Source organism: Miscanthus floridulus, unplaced genomic scaffold (genome assembly GCF_019320115.1).
Source record: "Miscanthus floridulus cultivar M001 unplaced genomic scaffold, ASM1932011v1 fs_291_2_3, whole genome shotgun sequence".
NCBI classification, from domain to species: domain Eukaryota; kingdom Viridiplantae; phylum Streptophyta; class Magnoliopsida; order Poales; family Poaceae; genus Miscanthus; species Miscanthus floridulus.
Window position 1 is genome coordinate 16,944 of NW_027096528.1, and position 19,031 is coordinate 35,974.

General features: G+C 45.0%; 1 protein-coding gene across 1 annotated transcript; it reads right to left on the reverse strand.

Moving 5' to 3' along the window:
• On the reverse strand, positions 1-13,930 carry LOC136531155 (glycine-rich cell wall structural protein 2-like). The gene is made up of 2 exons (XM_066523859.1): positions 13,344-13,930; positions 1-67 (listed from the first exon to the last, which is right to left on the reverse strand). Exons 1-2 carry the CDS (start codon positions 13,928-13,930, stop codon positions 1-3), a joined length of 654 nt encoding a protein of 217 aa, XP_066379956.1.
• Between the last annotated feature and the right edge of the window lie 5,101 nt (positions 13,931-19,031).

A 19,031-nucleotide genomic window follows, 5' to 3' on the forward strand; every position in this document is an offset into this window, starting at 1 on the left:
CTACTTCGTCTTGTCCAGCGAGATGCCGTGGACGTCGACATCGTATTTTCCGAGTTTTAGGAGGGACCTGCATATACGATAGGTCAAAGTGTTAGCAGAGGTAACATAGCTAAATCTTTAGCAAAATTTATAAGCTAAGGCTTTTTCCCTACCTCCTCATTCGGGTCAAAATCCTTGTGCAAATCTTCCTCCGTTGGCCTCCTTCTGGCTTCACATGGGAAAGGATCCTTAGGACTTTCATATCCCTCTTCTGAGTCATCATCATCATCATCCTCTTCTTGTTCGCCTTCAGTAGCCTCTCCTGCTCTTCCTTCTGCTCTCCCTTCCTCCTCATCACACTGCTCCTGAGTAAGCATCACTTCTAGATTCTTTTCTAACTCGTTGTCGAACTGCTCCTGAGTTAGCTGGTCCTTTAGTGCTTGCTCCTCATTGGTTGGGTGCTCATCATGCTCGGGGCATCGAGCTGCACTGTCTGGTGTCCGCGACATTATTTTGCGCTTTGTTCTAATAGATGCAAGAAAGTGTGCTTTAGGTACGCGAGAAGGTATAAGAAATAAAAAAGGGCTATAAACCAAAGTAGTCCTATAAAACAACAATATATCAAAAAAAGAGTAGTAGCAGTGGTAGAGGCCTCAGAAACATGTCAATCATCATCTGATCTTGAACTTGGAGCATCAATGCATATAACAGAGAAGAGAGGAGAAGGTAATGTAGGGGCGGCTGCTAATGATGCCAAGTTCCTCACAAGTTCTTGATCATCAGCTCATATTCCATATAATGTATGGACTTGGGCAATTTCATCATCGACAAAACAAAGGAGAGGAGAGGAGAGGGGAGATTTGGCAAAAAAACCAACAGCTGCTTAGCAAACAAAGTGCAACAGCTGATGGCAAAAGACAGGACAACAAGTCCTGGGCGAGTCCTAGGAGATTTGGCAAAAAAGCAACAACAGCCAACAGTTAGTAGCTAGAAGTAGCCACTTAGGAGTAGTAAGTAGAAAGTAGTTGAGTAGAGTAAGTGTAGCAGTAGAGTGGTAGTAGTAGTAGAGTAAGAGCAGCAACCACTTAGGAGTAGTAGTAGGAGCATCACTGAAAGAAGAGCAGTAGTAGGAGTAGCAAGTATAGGGAGGAGTAATAGGAGTAGTAAGAGGAGGAGTAGTAGGAGTAGTAAGAGGAGTAGTAGTAGTAGTAGGAGTAGTAGTAGTAGTAGTAGTAGTAGTAGTAGTAGCAGCAGCAGCAGCCACTACACACCAGCAGTATATAAGCAAAAAAAATAGAGAAGGAGTAGTAGTAGGAGCAGGAGGAGTACTAGTTGGAGTAGTGGTAGGAGTAGTAGTAGTAGTAGTAGTAGTAGTAGTAGTAGTAGTAGCAACAGCCACTACACACCAGTAGTATATAAGCAAAAAAATAGAGGAGTGGTAGTAGTAGAGTAAGAGCAGCAGCCACTTAGGAGTAGAAAGTAGTAGTAGTAAGTAGAAAGTAGTAGAGTAGAGTAAGTGTAGTAGTAGAGTGGTAGTAGTGGTGTAAGAGCAGCAGCCACTTAGGAGTAGTAGTAGGAGCATCACTGAAAGAAGAGCAGCAGTAGGAGTAGCAAGTACAGGGAGGAGTAATAGGAGTAGTAAGAGGAGGAGTAGTAGGAGTAGTAAGAGGAGGAGTAGTAGTAGGAGTAGTAGTAGTAGGAGGAGTGGTAGTAGTAGTAGTAGTAGTAGTAGTAGTAGTAGTAGTAGTAGTAGTAGTAGTAGTAGTAGTAGTAGTAGTAGTAGTAGTAGCAGCAGCCACTACACACCAGCAGTATATAAGCAAAGAAAAAACCGAGAAGGAGTAGTAGTAGGAGTAGGAGGAGTACTAGTAGGAGTAGTGGTAGGAGTAGGAGTAGTAGTAGTAGCAAGAGCCACTACACACCAGCAATATATAAGCAAAAAAAATAGAGAAGGAGAGGTAGTAGTAGAGTAAGAGCAGCAGCCACTTAGGAGTAGCAAGTAGTAGTAGTAAGTAGAAAGTAGTAGAGTAGAGTAAGTGTAGCAGTAGAGTGGTAGTAGTAGAGTAAGAGCAGTAGCCACTTAGCAGTAGAGTGGTAGTAGTAGGTGCTATAATGACAGATTATATAGCACTTTAGCAGAGTTCAGAGACAAGTCACAACAGAACCTCCACTAAAACATCAAACGGCTTAAGGAACCAATACCTAAATCACAGAACACTTAGCACGGCTCGGGAGTCGACTGGACGGTGGAGACAACACGCGTCCACAGAGCCGGCCAGCTCTGTGGACAGCATATATGTCCACAATATCAAACAATGAAGCAGTAAGTAATACATGTGCTAAAATTAAGATCATTTATGGTCCCAAAATTATGTTTGAAGTTCTCACATTTTGAAATTCAGTTTTTTAAATTGTCAAAACGATATTTATTAATTAGTTAACCATGCTTAGAAAAAGAATTTAACGCATCATTTTCTCTAGATTCTGAACTGTACTCTTGGAATATTGTTGGAATAGATTGGAAATATCTAGAAGCTTATGCATGGAGACCTCATCGTCATCGATGGATATGTGTCCTGGGACGTGGCAAAATTTGAAGCATTTCGACGAAGATGAGAGTAAAAGAATTACTAACAACTATAGTACTTGTATTGGAGAAGGTGGCTTTGGGAAAGTTTACAAAGGGGACCTTCTGGACGAATACGATCAAGTTGCAGTGAAGGAATATATTCGTAAAGACTTAAGAGAAGAGTTCATGGAAGAAGTAAGGATTCATAGTAAAATGAAGCACAAGAACATAGTGAAGCTCGTAGGTTATTGTACTAGTGACAGTAATCTAACGCTGAAACTAGCAAATGAAACTAGCAAATGAATGCCTCAGACGGGATAGAAATGAACGTCTTAAAATGACTGAGGATAATATAGCTATGGTGGTGTGGAAATTTCTTTATGAAGACTAAGAAAAGGCATTCATCAATGGAGGCATCATCTTGTCTCAAATTGTTCACAAGAATATTATTAGACTTTTGGGTTGTTGCTTGGAAGCTGAAAGTCTGATATTGATATATGAGTATGCTAATAAAGGTAGCCTCATGGACATTTTAGGCAGCCAGGAAGATTTTCCCCTAGACAAACGTATTGGGATTGCAATTAAGACTGCAGAAGCATTACAATACCTCCATTCATCAACTACTGGTATCATCGGACATGGTAATGTTGCAGCATCTACTATACTTCTAGACAATAACTTTTCGCCAAAGCTCACAGATTTTTTAGGGGCATGTAAGCTTATCACGGAGACCAACAATGAAGGAAGTAGCAGAACAACTTCACAAGATTAGAAGATCTTGGAAGGGGCGCACAACAGAGGTGGCTACACTAGAATCGAACAAGCACTTGAAATCAATTGAGAAGCAGGAAAGAGTGGATATGAATTCACATTGGGCCTGGGTCACCTGGGCCTAGACCGGCACAACGCCTGTAGCTGGCTGGCATTGGCCACCCTGAGCATGGCCGACTCATAGGTGCCGATGTCCCCGACGATCCTCTTGGTCGACTGTAGGTACACGTACGCCTCCACGGAGACCAGTGCAGACGGTGGCTCCCACTGCCTAGAGTGGAATAGGAAGCCGAGCTCGGTGGGGTGGGTGCGGAGATGGGGCCACCGCTGGCTGGTCAGAAACCCTAGGTCGGGGAGGAGGGGGCGCGCGGGTGCGGGGAGGGGGCGCGCGGGTGCGGGGAGGGGGTGCCACCGCTGGTCGGTCAGAAACCCTAGGTCGGGGAGGAGGGGGCGCACGGGTGCGGGGAGGGGAGGTAGCCTGACGGCGTCGGAGAAGAAGAGAGCGCCCAACAGGCAACTCCTGTGTGTGGCCTTGAATATATAGTCGGGATGATTTGTAGGGGCGGTTCCTGATCCAGCCGCCCCTACAAATAGTTTCTATTTTTTAAATAATAAATTCTATATTTTTATATCATAAAAACACAAAATAATATAAAAAAATTGTGTATATGCACAAATATATTATTTTGTATTATTCTATATATGAAGAAATATATATATATATATATATAAACAATTTTGGTCAAAACAATATAGAAAACAAAAAAAAATTAAAATTTGAATTTTAAAACTTCAACTACAATTTTATGACATTAAATGAAATAAAATGAAAATATTGTAAACATAAAAGTTGTATAACTCATCAACATGTACAACTTTTATTTTGGTCATCTTGTCATGTGACTTTGTTTGGACGATTCAAATTTTGAAATTCAAACAATTTCAACTTGAAACAATATTTTGAAAGAGTAAATGATTTCATATGAAAAACTCATGAATACCAAAGTTGTAGAACTCATCAATATGTACAACTTTTATTTTGATCATATTTTCATTTGACCAAATTTGACCAGTTGAAATTTTGAATTTCACTAAATAGCAACTTCAAACAAGATTTTGAATCCTTAAATGATTTCAACAATAAAAGTCGTGAACATAAAAGTTGTTGAACTCCTCACTATCTACAACTTTTATTTTGGTCACTTCTTCATGTGATAAAGTATTAGTAAACATTGTTCATAAATACACATATGACTCATAGTTTCATGAACTATACGAGAAACATGTTGATTTGTAAACAATGTTTACTATCACTTTGTCAGATGAAGAAATGATCAAAATAAAAGTTGTAGATCTTGATGAGTTATACAACTTTGGTATTCATCACTTTTTTAGCTGAAATCATTTAATGGTTGAAAATCTCATTCGAACTTGTCATTTTTTTAAATTTGAAAATTTGAAGTGCTCAAACTTTGTCACATGAAAAGAATGACCAAATCAACACACTAACTTGATAGGGCAAGATTTTAGAAAATTTTAGGAAAAAAAATCATCACATTTAGAGTTAGTATAAGAGAGAAAGACTAGTTACAAATTTTACCCAGAGATTAAAAAGAAAAATCACAACTGTTCATGATGATCAATGATGAACAAGTGTGATTTCTCTTTTTAATCTGTGGCTGAAACTTGTAACTAGTTTTTCTCCCTCATACTAACTCCAAATGTGATGGTTTTTTTCTCTAAAATTTTCTAAAATCATGCTATATTATTTTAGTCTAGTCATCTATCTTTGTCACTAATTTTGAACAATTCAAATTTTAAATTTCAGAAAATGACAGCTTCAAACCTGATTTTCAAACACTAAATGATTTTAGCTGTAAAGGTGATGAATATAAAAGTTGTATAACTCATCAAGATCTCCTACTTTTATTTTGGTCATTTCTTCATTTCATAAAGTGTTAAGTGATTTTATAAAGTTTTAGTAGTAATAGAGTTGATGTTCAAATAGAGTCATCTGGATGTTGCAAAGGGTAGTCTCACACACATGCATAAATATAGTCTCACACACATACAAAAATATGTAGTCTTACACACGTACATAAATATATAGTCTCACACGCATGCATAAATGAAGTCTTATAAACACACACTTACACAAACACTCCACGTTCAACAACTAGCTAGCCCGCTGTAACGACTTTCCCCTTGACACCTTTTTGTTCCCATGGCAATATGTCTTTGGGGAGGTTCTTTTCCACAACACTGATCTTCTTAGGAAAGTCTGTGAATAGCAGCATCTCATCGTAGTTATTGTAGCTTCAACATCGTCCACGCCATCAACTCCAATAATGTACTGTTTCCCAAAGGCAACCACGTGCTTTGTCTTCTTCTTTGGGGGGAGGTTACTTTGTGGGTCAGATATATAGAAAACTTGTGCGGCACGTGAAGCGAGCACCCAAGGGTCATCTTGGTAGCCTAGATTCTCGAGGTCCATGACTCTCAATCCGATCTCGTTCAGTTGGTGTTGTTTGATCCAGCGGCATCGAAACAGGGCCACCGTTATATCCCTTCCATAGTCAAGTTCCCATATCTCTTCAATGATGCCAAAGTATTGGATCTTTTGCCCCAATCCATCGAGAGCCTCTATTCGAACGCCGCTGTTTTGGTTCACATATTTACTATCCTTTGCGTGGGTATAGTATGTATACCCATTGATGTCATAAGCATTCCAAGATGTCACTTGTCTCGATGGCCCCTCTGCCAACCTACTGATGGTAATAGAGTCTGTGGTTTCTCTAGGTGGTATGTTTTGGTCCTTCAACCATGTAGTTAGTCATTGCTTGTGTTGTTCCATGACCCAATCATCCGAACGACCATTTCTCTCCGCCATAATGGTAGCCAAGTGTTCATCAATGTATGGTTGCATCAGTTGTGTACTCTGCAAGACACTGTAATGCACCCGACTCACCTCTTTGTAATCATGGTCGATGAACACTTTTCTACCACTGGTGCCCTTCCTGGCCAGCCTTCCCTTGTGACGAGAATCAGGTTTACCAATCCCTTTCTGTACTTTTAGGTACTCTTGATAGCACTCGACGACTTCTTCAGTACTGTAACCCTCTATCATGGAGCCCTTTGGGTATGCTCGATTATGCACGTATCGACTTAGAACCGACATGAACCGCTCGTAGGACCACATTTCATGCAAGTAGCAAGGGTCCAACGCCTGTATCTGATGAACCATGTGAGTCATGAGATGTGGCATTATATCCAAAAAAGCAGGAGGTAAACACATCTCCAGTTGGTTTTGTGTCTCCACCACAAATTTATGTAGGTCACTCAACTCTTGCTTGCTAATCGTCTTTTGTGAGATCTTCGAAAAGAAGTAGCACATGAGGGTGATGGCCATTTTCAAGAACTCTGGCTTTATAGCCCTAATTGCAATAGGTAGAAACACTGTCAGCATCACATGGCAATCGTGAGCCTTGCAGTGTGTTATTGACAAGTCCTTCATTGACACTAGCTTCTTAACATTTGCTGAAAACCCAGTCGGGACTTTGATCCCCCTTAGGAAAGTGTATATAGCTCTCTTCTCATCTGGTGTTAGGTTGAAGCATGCCACGGGCAGAGTGTATTTTCCATTAGCCTTAGGTACAGGGTGAAGCTGTGGCATCACGTTTAGCTACACCATGTCTTTCCGTGCTTTCAGATCATCCTTTAACTTGCCTGTGTCCATCAAGGTAGCAATGAGACTCTCAAAGACATTCTTCTACACATGCATAGCATCAATGGCATGGGGGACCTCCAAGTCTGGCCAATAAGGCAGATACTGAAAGAAGATCGATTGTTTCTTGAAAGGTACACCTTCGATAGGAGGTGTGCTTCTATCTCTGCTCGTCCCATCTAGATTCTTCTTTCCATAGATGACGCATATGTTTTTCACCATTCTGTACACGTGTTCTCCGTTACTGACGTCTCTCCAGAGGGGGTTCAATCTCTGGGGCGTTGTCATAAAATCTAAAGAACAATTTGCTGTGGTACTTGTGACTTGTCTTTAAGAAGCATCGGTTCCTTAGGTAAATTATCTTCTTGGATGCATCTAGGTACACCCATGTAGTACCATCCAAGCAAACCAAGCATCCCGTCTTTCCTTTGATCTATCTAGACAAAGCAAACAGCACGAGATAATCATTGGTAGTAACAAATATTATTGCTCTACATATGAAGTCCTCCTTTCGGAACACATCGTACATCTGCTCCCCATGCCTCCATAGCCTCTCCATTTCTTGCATCAAAGGCTCGAGGAACACGTCTATATCAATGCCTGGTTGTTTAGGGCCAGAAATAAGAATAGTGAGGAGAAGGTACTTCCTCTTCTGACACAACCATGTTGGGATGTTGTACATGGTCAAGATCACTGGCCATGTGCTGTGGTCGATCATCCTCTCATTGAAGGGATTCATTCCATCGGTGCTCAAGCCAAACCGTACATTCCTTGGGTCATCGCTGAATTCTTTGTGCTTCTCATCAAACCTTTGCCACTGACTACAATTAGCCGGGTGTGCAATCTTATCATCATCCACCTTGCGCTCATCATCCCACCATGTCATGAGTGTGGCTTCTTTAGGGTTTAGGAAGATACGTCTCAAGCGGTCGATCACTGGCAAGGTACCACATTACCAAGGCAGGAATTCTTCTCTGCTTTGCATCGTTGCCTAATGGAGTGTCCTCTAGGGGCTGAGATTCTTGTACCACCTTTTTTGTACCCTTCTTATTCCTCTTTTTCCCCATGGAGGGTTCATCCCCACCGTAAAGGTCATTGTTCTTGTACCAGCTAGCCCCACACCGGGGACATTTATCTAGTGACTTGAACATTTCACCACGAAAAAGTATACAGTGGTTGGGGCATGCATGGATTTTTTCAACCCCCATTGTCAATGGACTTATGACCTTCTTCGCTTGGTATGTGTTGGCGGGAACTGAGTTTGGTTGTGGCAGCACCCATGATCAGGAGATGCAATAGATCATTGAAACTATAGTCTGACCAGCCGTACTTAGCCTTCAGGATGAGCAGCTCAAGCACAAAATGTAGCAATGTCCAATGTGTTGAACAACCCTTTTCAACACCATACATAGTCTCCTTCGATGCTTTTATCACCCTTTCCAAATTTTCTAGACCTTTTCGGGCTATTTAGTAAAATCTCTGGTCCAAGGGCTCGAATCATGTCCTCCAAATCATCTTCATCCCCTGACACGTGCTCCACCATCATTATTGGCACCATCTTCGTCGTTACCATCCCAACCACCAGCATCACCACCTTGTTCATTACCAAACTCGAAATCCATTCATGCATCAAGCTCTGCTGAATATTGGGATAGGGATTCTATGGTTTTGTCGTCGTATTCCTCCTCATCCTCGTCGTTAACAATAACCGTTTCACCATGATGAATCCACACTGTATAGTCCTCAACAAATCCTCGCATAATCAAATGTGATCTGATGATAGTCACATCTGTCCATGCCATACGGTTCTTGCAATCTTTACAAGGGCAAATAATTGTATCCTTATTCTCTTTCAATGTCGTTGCATGCTTCTTTGCGGCTTCAATAAATTTATCCACCTCTTCACGGAAACCTGCCTTAACCTTAACGAACCATACATCCTAAGAGTTCCTGTACTCCATCTTTTACAACAACAACAAAACAAACATTAAAGGACTACTTATTCAGATATATATAAAAATAAATCAAATTAATAATTACTTGAGAATAATTGTATATACTTCAGATATATATGAATATAAATCTAATATAATTACATGAAGCATACAAACACACCATGGTAGAGGAAAATTAATTAATGGCCCATTTATCCATAAATAATTAAAATACATATTTATTGATTACAATAAACAATTTCAAAGACAACAATTAGCAACAATTATACTTTACCCAATATCTTTCATACAAACCCTAGTCCAATTTCATCAAACATAAATTAACAAAAACAAAATTAATAAAAAACCAAACCCTAGATCTAGATCCACATGCACATGAAACATCCATAAAACTAACTAATTGTTCACTAAAATAAAAAAACATGGACCAAATAAGGTACTGATCTTGTTCTCCTCCCTAATTTACCCTAGTACATTTAAAACTTGGCTCTAATTTGCTTCATAAGTAGCTCAAGCACCATAGAAGAGAGAGAAAAACAAAACTCTAATTACTCACTAACCAACCATTAAAACTTCAAAAAAAGTGTGGAATAGTATTTTCTTACCTTCTACAACCTCTCCACCAAAGGATTTGAGACCAAAACCTTCCCCTTAGTAGAGCAATTTTTGGGAGGTGCCCAAGGCCTCCCCACCTTTCTTTCACGGGTTGGAGTGAGTGACCCGAGGAGGAAGAAGTGCTGCAACTATTTTATATGTGGGTCATTTGTAGGGGCGGCTGGTGATTGAGCCGCCCCTACAAATCCGAGCTATATATACGTGGGCATTTGTAGGGGCGGCTCAATCACCAGTCGCCCCTACAAATAGAAATTCTAGGGGCGGCTGGTGATTGAGCCGCCCCTACAAATCAGACCCCATTTGTAGGGGCGGCTCGTATCACCAGCCGCCCCTGCTGTTCCATTTGTAGGGGCGGCTGGTGTCTGGGCACCCGAGCATGCCACTGTAGGAGCGGCTCCATCACCAGCCATCCCTACAAAAAAATTGAACCGTTGCTAAAAATCATTTTTTACGTAGTGTCATGGACAACATGTTCAGACATGTCCAAGAACCCGGTTGCAGAGTGGCATCTGAAAAGAAAATGTATACACTGATGGCACTGTTAAGTATGGCTTTCTAACATCAACCGGTGAACCATGCAGTGTTGACAATGCGCTAGCAAATACAAACTGGAAACAAGCCATGGAAATATAGAATATAAGGCCTTGACCAATAACAAAACCTGGCACCTTGTTCCACCATAGAAAGGGAGAAATGTTATAGGGTGCAAATCAAGCATAAGGAAAGATACAAAGCTCGCCTAGAGGCGAAAGGGTTCAAAACAGAGGTATGGAATTGACTATGATGATACTTTCAGCCCATTATTAAAACTTCTACTATTCATATTATTTTGTCCATTGTTGTTACTCGAGGATGGAGCCTTCGGCAGCTTGATGTACAAAATGCATTTCTTCATGGCCATCTTGAAGAAGAAGTGTATATGCAACAGCCACCAGGTTTTGAAGACACACTTCCAAACTTGGTTATGTCTGCAAACTTGATAAAGCATTATATTTGCTAAAGCAAGCACCTAGAGCGTGGTACTCACGACTAAGTAGGAAGCTTAACACACTTGGTTTCAGGCGTCAAAAGCTGATACTTCACTGTTCTTTTATAATAAAGGGGGAGTAACCATGTTTGTTCTTGTGTATGTTGATGACATCATAGTAGCTAGCTCCATAGGAAAGGCTACTGATGCCCTGCTTCAAGATCTTCAAAAAGAGTTTGCACTGAAAGATCTTGGACAGCTTCACTATTTCTTAGGCATTGAGGTGTCTAAGGTACATGATGGTATTGTCCTAATGCAAGATAAGTATGGCTCTGATCTCCTTAAGAAAGTAGGCATGTCTGATTGTAAACCTGTAGCTGCTCCACTAAGCACAAGTGAAAAATTGTCGCTGCATGAAGGGTCCTTGTTAGGCCTGAATGATGCTACTCATTATAGAAGTATTGTTGGAGCATTACAATATCTATCACTCACTAGACCTGACATAGCCTATTCAGTAAATAAGGTGTGTCAGTTTCTTCATGCTCCAACTACTGTGCATTGGGCAGCTGTGAAAAGAATTTTGAGATACCTGAAACAATGTACCAAGCTGGGTCTCAAGATTCACAAGTCTTCTTCCACGCTGGTGACTGCTTTTTAGCACAGATGATAGGAGGTCTACAAGGGGCTTTTTAGTTTTCTGGGTTCTAATCTTGTATCATGGAGTGCTCGCAAGCAACACACAGTGTCAAGGTCCAGCACTGAGTCTGAGTACAAAAGATGTAGCCGATGCAACTGCTGAGGTGATGTGGATTCAAACTCTTCTTCAAGAATTGCACATTAACAGTCCAAGGGCAGCAAAGTTATGGTGTTTCATGCTAGGACTAAGCATATAGAAGTTGATTATCATTTTGTCAGAGAAAGAGTATCACTGAAATTGTTTCAGGTGATCAAGTAGTAGATGGCTTTACAAAGGCATTGTTAGTTTGACTCTTGGAGAACTTCAAATACAATCTCAGCCTAGTGAACTTGTGATTGAGGGGGAGTGTTAAAGGTTAAAGATGTACATGTGTGTGTGAGTCACGGTAATACCCTTGAGGTGATAAGGCCACGACGTGCATTACTCATAGGGTCAAGTCTTGAACGATATTATAGGTATGCATAGCATGCATTACTCACTACTAGAGATGTCCCCTTTGACGAGGGCTTCTGGGTTTGCCGAGGGCTAGATCTCGGGCACTCGGCAAAGGGGGTCTTTACCGAGGGCCAGCCCTAGGAGCCCTCGGCAAAGCTAGGCCCTCGGCAAATAAGCCTTTGCCGAGGGCCTGGCCCTCGGCAAACAAACGGCCCTCGGCAAAATAAATCTTTGCCGACGGCCTAGCCCTCGGTAAATTGGCCCTCGGCAAATAGGCCGGATGGGTCACGGCGGCCACTGGCGTCAGTCTTTGCCGAGTGCCCGCCGTCAGGCACTCGGCAAAGATTTTTTATTTTTTTTAAATATTCTTTGCCGAGGGCCAATGGCCAGGCCCTCGGCAAAGACCCCCTTTGCCGAGGGCCAGGCTAGGCCCTCGGCAAAGATTTTTTTTTGTCCATGGGCGGGGAATTTGGGCCGCTGGCCGATTTTGGGTTGGGTCCCTTTGCCGAGGGCCCAGATCCAGGGCCCTCGGCAAAGATTTTTTATTTTTTTTAATATTCTTTGCCGAGGGCCATTGGTCAGGCCCTCGGCAAAGACCCCCTTTGCCGAGGGCCAGGCTAGACCCTCGGCAAAGAGTTTTTTTTGGTTTTTTGAACCCAGTTTTTTTGTGGTGCTATAATACATTATTTAAATCTCAATTTTAAAATTTGGGCCAAATTTGACTTTTTTTGATATATTTCCCTAATTTATTTCTTTTCGTTGATTTTTTTCGAATATTTCAAATTTGAACTGCAGGTGGATGGAATAATAGCAATTTAGTGATTTGAAAAATGTTATTCATGGTATTTGGTGTATGTTGATTCCCTATCCATGAACTCGCATCAAATTTCGGGCATCTTCTTCACGTAACATGACGAGGAACTTGTCGGAAAAGTGGTTTTTAAATTATATAAAATCCATACGAAGTCCGAAAATCATGAAACTTAGTCGAGGTGTCATGTTATCGCATGTGTAGGCTGTGGTAAAAATTTGAGAAGGTTTCGAGCAAGTTCGTGACGTCGGATGCCTAAAACCCAGACATCTCCACATGATCACATTTTTCGAATCACTAAATTGCATTATTCCATCCACCTGCAGTTCAAATTTGAAATATTCGAAAAAAATCAACGAAAAGAAATAAATTAGGGAAATATATCAAAAAAAGTCAAATTTGGCCCAAATTTTAAAATTGAGATTTAAATAATGTATTATAGCACCACAAAAAAACTGGGTTCAAAAAACCAAAAAAAAACTCTTTGCCGAGGGTCTAGCCTGGCCCTCGGCAAAGGGGGTCTTTGCCGAGGGCCTGGCCAATGGCCCTCGGCAAAGAATATTTAAAAAAAATAAAAAATCTTTGCCGAGGGCTCTGGATCTGGGCCCTCGGCAAAGGGCCCAACCCTAAATCGGCCAGCGGCCCAAATTCCCCGCCCACAGACCAAAAAAAAAATCTTTGCCGAGGGCCTAGCCTGGCCCTCGGCAAAGGGGGTCTTTGCCGAGGGCCTGGCCAATGGCCCTCGGCAAAGAATATTTAAAAAAAAATAAAAAATCTTTCCCGAGGGCCCTGGATCTGGTCCCTCGGCAAAGGGCCCAACCGTAAATCGGCCAGCCCAAGTTCCCCGCCACAGAACGCTTGACGCGCCGCTGCGCGGCCTACCGCTGCCCCCGCACCCCGCCGCTGCTTCGCGCCCCGCTGCAGCTCTCGGCCGCCCCGCGCCCCTCGACGTAGCGCGGCCGACCGCCCCGCGCGCCCGTCTCCCACAACACCACCCGCCGCCGCCCGCGCGCCCGTGCCGGTCTGGCCCGCGCCTGGCCGCTGCAGCGCGCCTGGCCGCCACCGCCACCCCGTGCGCCCCCAGCCCCCGGCCGCCAGAGGCCACCCACCATCGCCACCCCGCACGCCTCGCGCCTGGCCGCCCACGCCCGGCCGCCACAGCGTACCCGGCCACCACCGCCACCCCCGCGCCCCGCCCCTGGCCGCCAGAGGAGGAGGGAGGAGGAGCAGGCCACCGGAGGAGCCCCACCCCGCCGCTCGCCTCAACCCGCCGGAGGTGCCCCAGCCCCGGCCGCGCCGCCCGCCCACGCCCGTCGGCCGGCCCGCCCCCGAGGAGGAGGAGAACCTCCGCGCCATCCGCCGGCCACCGGAGAAGGAGGAGGACCCCGCGCCACCCGCCAACCCCATCCACGCTGTCCGCTGTGCCTGCCCCCGTTCCGAGCAGAAGGTGGGAGAAAGGGAGGAAGAGGAGAAGGGGAACAGGAGAAGAGAGGAGGCCTGAGAAGAGAGGAGGAGGAGGTGCCCCGCCCTAGGCCCCTTGACGCCGCCCCGTCCAGCGACCCTCGACCCATCCGCGGCCTCCGACAGTCCCTCCGACGTCCAGGTATGCCCTTCCCTCGCTTCATGGTGTACAATGCTGGTGAAGGAGGAGGTCTAGGTGGAGGTCGAGGTGGTGGTGGCGTGCAATGGTGGAGGTGTAGGTGGAGGTGGAGGTGGAGAAGGAGGGTAGTGTGTTCGTTGAGGTGGTGGATGTGGTGGTGTGGTCGTTGTGGTGGATGTGGTGGTGTGGTCATGGTCGTTGTGGTGGATGTCGTGGTGTGGTCGTGGTCGGTGGTGGTGGTAGTGTGGTGGTTGTGGTGGTGGTGGTGTGGTCGTGGTGGTGTGGTCGTGGTGGTGGAGGTTGTGGTGGTGGTGGTGTGGGTCATGGTGGTGGTGGTGGTAGTGTGGTGGTTGTGGTGGTGGTGGTGTGGTCGTGGTGGTGGAGGTGGTGGTGTGTTGGTGGTGGATTAATATATATCTGGCTATCGGCCATCGTGCCGTATTTGTTCCCTTGATATGTGGTTGTCGGCCATCATGCCGGTTTTTTCTTGCAGGTTTTGGAAACCTCCCCGTACAGGGGAGGTTCTGCCGAAATTTTCAACTTATAGTATTGTGTTTCTTCTTTTGCAGAGAAGAGCACGTCAGAGGGGACTCGGCGACCCTGATCCTCTTCGTCGGCGTTGCGGGTCTGCCTGCACAGCATCGCCTCGTCACTGCCCGACTCGCCACTGCCCCGCTAGCCTGACTCCACCGCCACCCTAGGTATAAATAAGCCCTCCTCCCGTATCATTGTCTTAGATCAGCGTAACCCAGTTAGGCGTCTCCCGTCCGAAAGAGATACGGTCGTAGGTATGCGGATCTTTGCATATCTACGACCGTATCTGTTTCAGATTGTCCATGTTTTTTGGACAGCCCGCGGATGCGTAGATGGGTTAGTTTTCCATGGTATGCTCCTAGTCCGAGACCGAGTTTCGGCAGCTCTTCCCTTGTTGTTCTCCGGATACACACTCTCCCTGGCAGGACGTGTATCGGGAGAACAGCGGGGAGGTGCTGCCGAAATTCTGTCTCGGAGAGGAGCAGAGCCTGGAAACTGACCTCATCTATGCATCCGCGGGTGGGATTAGGACCTATCCTCACCTATTAGACATTAGGAACACCGCGTAGATGCAATTGATGGTCACAATACTCTGTGATGTAAATGTTAAGGATGGAGGACCATCAGTGGATGTACATAGGCTAGAGAAGCGGCAGTGACTACGACTATGAATGGGTGAAGGGGACAGATCGTTTCTTGAAACATGCATTTGGCCCAGGAGCAGGAGGACATTCTCTAGTTTGGTGTCCCTGCAGCAAATGTGACAACAGGAGAAAGGTAGACGAGAAGACCATGGGTAGACATCTTGTGTTCAATGGTTATACGCCTGGCTACTAGCAGTGGATCTACCATGGTGAAGCAGATCGTATAAGAGCGGAGGTGGTGAGAGCACGCCTCGAGGCTTTTGATGATGATGCCGGGGTAGCAGACATGCTAGATGACGCCCACCAAGCTCACTTCGCTGAACGACGTGAGAAGGAGGAGATGGAGGAATCCGCAAAGGACTTCTACAAAATGTTGCACTCGGCACAGAAACCCCTTCACGAGCGTACAACTGATTTCTCAGCTGGATGCGGTTGGACGCGTAATGGGGTTGAAGGCCGAGTTAAACCTGAGTCGAGAAGGCTTCGATAAGATGTTGGCCGTGTTTGGCACCATGCTACCGGAGAAGCACACTTTGCCGATGAACTTGTACGAGGCAGAGAAACTCCTTCGTATGCTTAAGATGCCGTATGACAAGATACATGTTTGTCCGAAGGGGTGCGTCCTATTTAGGAAAGAACACAAGGACGCAAATTACTAGTCTGAAGTGTAAATCCTCTAGGTACCTGGAGGTAGACTCTGGTGATGGTTAGAAAAAGCAGCTTCCGATCCCCGCGAGAGTGCTACGGCACCTTCCTTTCCTGCCGAGGATCCAACGGCTATTCATGATCGAGGAATCCGTGAAACAGATGACATGGCACAAAGATGGCAAACGGTACAATCCTGGGAAGATGGTACATCCGTCTGATGCTGAAGCATGGACGTACTTCAATGACAAACATCGTGACAAAGCAGCTGAGGCCCGTAATGTACGTGTCGCGCTGGCAACAGATGGGTTCAATCCTTATGGAATGATGGCTGCCCCATACACATGCTGGCCCATTTTTGTTATCCCCCTCAATCTCCCTCCCAGGCATCTCCTTTCAACGGCATAACGTATTCTTGTCGTTGATAATTCCTGGACACCCGGGGAGTAATATGGGTGTGTTCATGGAGCCTGTGATTGATGAATTGATCCACGCTTGGGAGAAGGGGGTATGGACATACGACCGAGCTACAAAGACAAGCTTCAAAATGCACGTTTGGTACCACTACTCCCTGCATGACTTCCTGGCGTATGGGTTATTTGCCGCCTGGTGTGTTCACGGGAAGTTCCCATGCCCAATATGCAAGGAAGCTGTGAGGTTCATTTGGTTGAAGAAGGGTGGCAAGTATTCGTCATTCGACCAGCATCGTCAGTTCCTCCCTCTAGACCATGAATTCAGAGAAGACATCAAGAGCTTTACGAAAGGTGTCAAAGTGACAGACCCTAAACCGCACTTGAGGACTGGTGCCGAGGTTCGTGCTCAGATAGATGCTCTCGTGCCCAATGAAGAAGGTGGTTTTGTGGGATATGGTGAGGAACATATGTGGACTCATAAGTCCGGCTTGACGAGGCTCCCCTATTTCGATGACCTTCTTCTGCCACATAATATTGATGTAATGCACACTGAAAAGAATATCGCCGAGGCACTTTGGGGAACTCTCATGGACACTGACAAGTCTAAGGACAACGTTAAGGCTAGAGTGGACCTAGCGACGTTGTGCGATAGACCGAATCAAGCGATGCAGCCTCCTAGTGGCCGAAACAAGAACTGGAAAAGGCCTAAGGTCAATTTCGTCTTGCAAATCGATCAAAGGAGGGAAGTACTAAAATGGATCCAGACGTTAATGTTCCCAGATGGATATGCAGCGAATCTTAGCAGGGGAGTGAACTTAGGCACTCTGCGAGTCAACGGGATGAAGAGTCATGACTACCACATATGGATTGAGCGGCTTCTTCCGGCGATGGTCCGAGGCTATGTCCCTGAGCATGTTTGGCTAGTGCTGGCAGAGTTGAGCTTTTTCTTTCGCCAGCTTTGTGCCAAGGAGATATCTCGGACCGTCGCTCAGGACTTGGAAAAAGCGGCACCTATGTTGCTCTGTAAGCTGGAGAAGATCTTTCCACCCGGCTTCTTCTTGCCGATGCAGCATCTGATTGTGCACCTCCCGTCCGAGGCACGTTTGGGGGGGCCCGTGCAGGCCCGTTGGTGCTATCCAATCGAGAGATGTCTAAAGACTCTTCGCAAAAAATGTACAAATAAAGCCAGAATTGAGGCTTCCATTGCAGAGGCATGCCTTCGGGAGGAGGTGGCAAACTTCACAACGCAATACTACAAGCCGAACCTTCCTAGCAATCATAATCCACTCCCTCGTTACAATGCTGGCGAAAATGAATCGACCCTCAGCCTTTTCCAAGGCCAACTCGGCAGCGCAAGTGGATCAACCCGAAGCTATTGGGAAATGAAGAGTGGCGCAGTATCATGCTATATGTGTTGAATAACCTTACCGAGGTGCAGCCGTTCATCAAGTAAGTTCTCAACGAACTTGTTTCAATACGCCATCACTATTCTGCATCCAACCCCATTGATTCTCGTTCGGACAGGGAATTTGTTCGTGAATTCTGGCATCAATCAAGGGATCCTACCTCGCATGAACAAGACACCCTTGTTTCGCGGGGTGCGGGAGCGGGGAGGCCTGATTTATTTCTTGGTTCAAACAAAAGGTAATGTCCAATTTAGCTCGTACGTTCGATCGTCCAAGGTGATCGTACGTTTGATTAATATAACGATCTATCATGCTTCACCTTGCAGGCCCAGACCGGTTCGTCCATGAGTGACGAGTTGAAACAGGTTGCAAACGGCTGTGACATTAGGGTGAAGTCATTTACCGGCTATGACGTGAACGGATATCGCTTCCACACAACAAGTTACGAGCAGATTCGGCCCAAACGAAAAACCACAAATAGCGGAGTTTGTACGCCCGGCACTGATGGCCTCGACTATCATGGTAGAGTTGAGGAAATCTATGAACTCTCATTTCATGGAGACAAACCTCTTAAACCTATCATGTTCAAATGCCACTGGTTTAATCCTCGATCAACGAGACGAACCCCTCATCTTGGGCTAGTCGAGATTCGAGAAGATTCCATCTATCCTAGGAAAAGATGTCTACATTGTGGCTCAACAGGCCGTGCAGGTGTATTATACTCGATACGCCAACCAAGACAAAGAGGATCTTAAGGGTTGGGCTATTGTGCACCAGGTATCTCCACACGGTAAACTACCTGCCCCAAACGATGATGATTACAACTTCAACGCAAACACATATGATGGACAGTTCTATCAAGAAGATGGGCTACCAGGCACGTTTGAGATAGTCTTACCCGAAGCAATCGAAATGGAAGTAGACAACGAAATGGTTGATGGCGAGGTCGATGGAGATGTGGTGGTAAATGCCAAGGACATAGCAATGCTTGAGCGATTACTTCTAGGCAATGACTACGATGACAACATAGAACCTTCGGATAGTGTTGCCCATTTGGACAATTTTGACAGTGATGATGAGACCTATGATCCCAATCATGAAGATTATTCCTAATACATGTAATACTATGTTTTTTTAATTTGTGTTTTGTTTATATATTTTGAATCTATTTCTAATATATGTACTAATTAGTCTTGTTCATTCTTTGTGATTACAGGTGATTGAACAAAGATGGCGAGCAGACATCCACGCCGTGACACGCCCTCG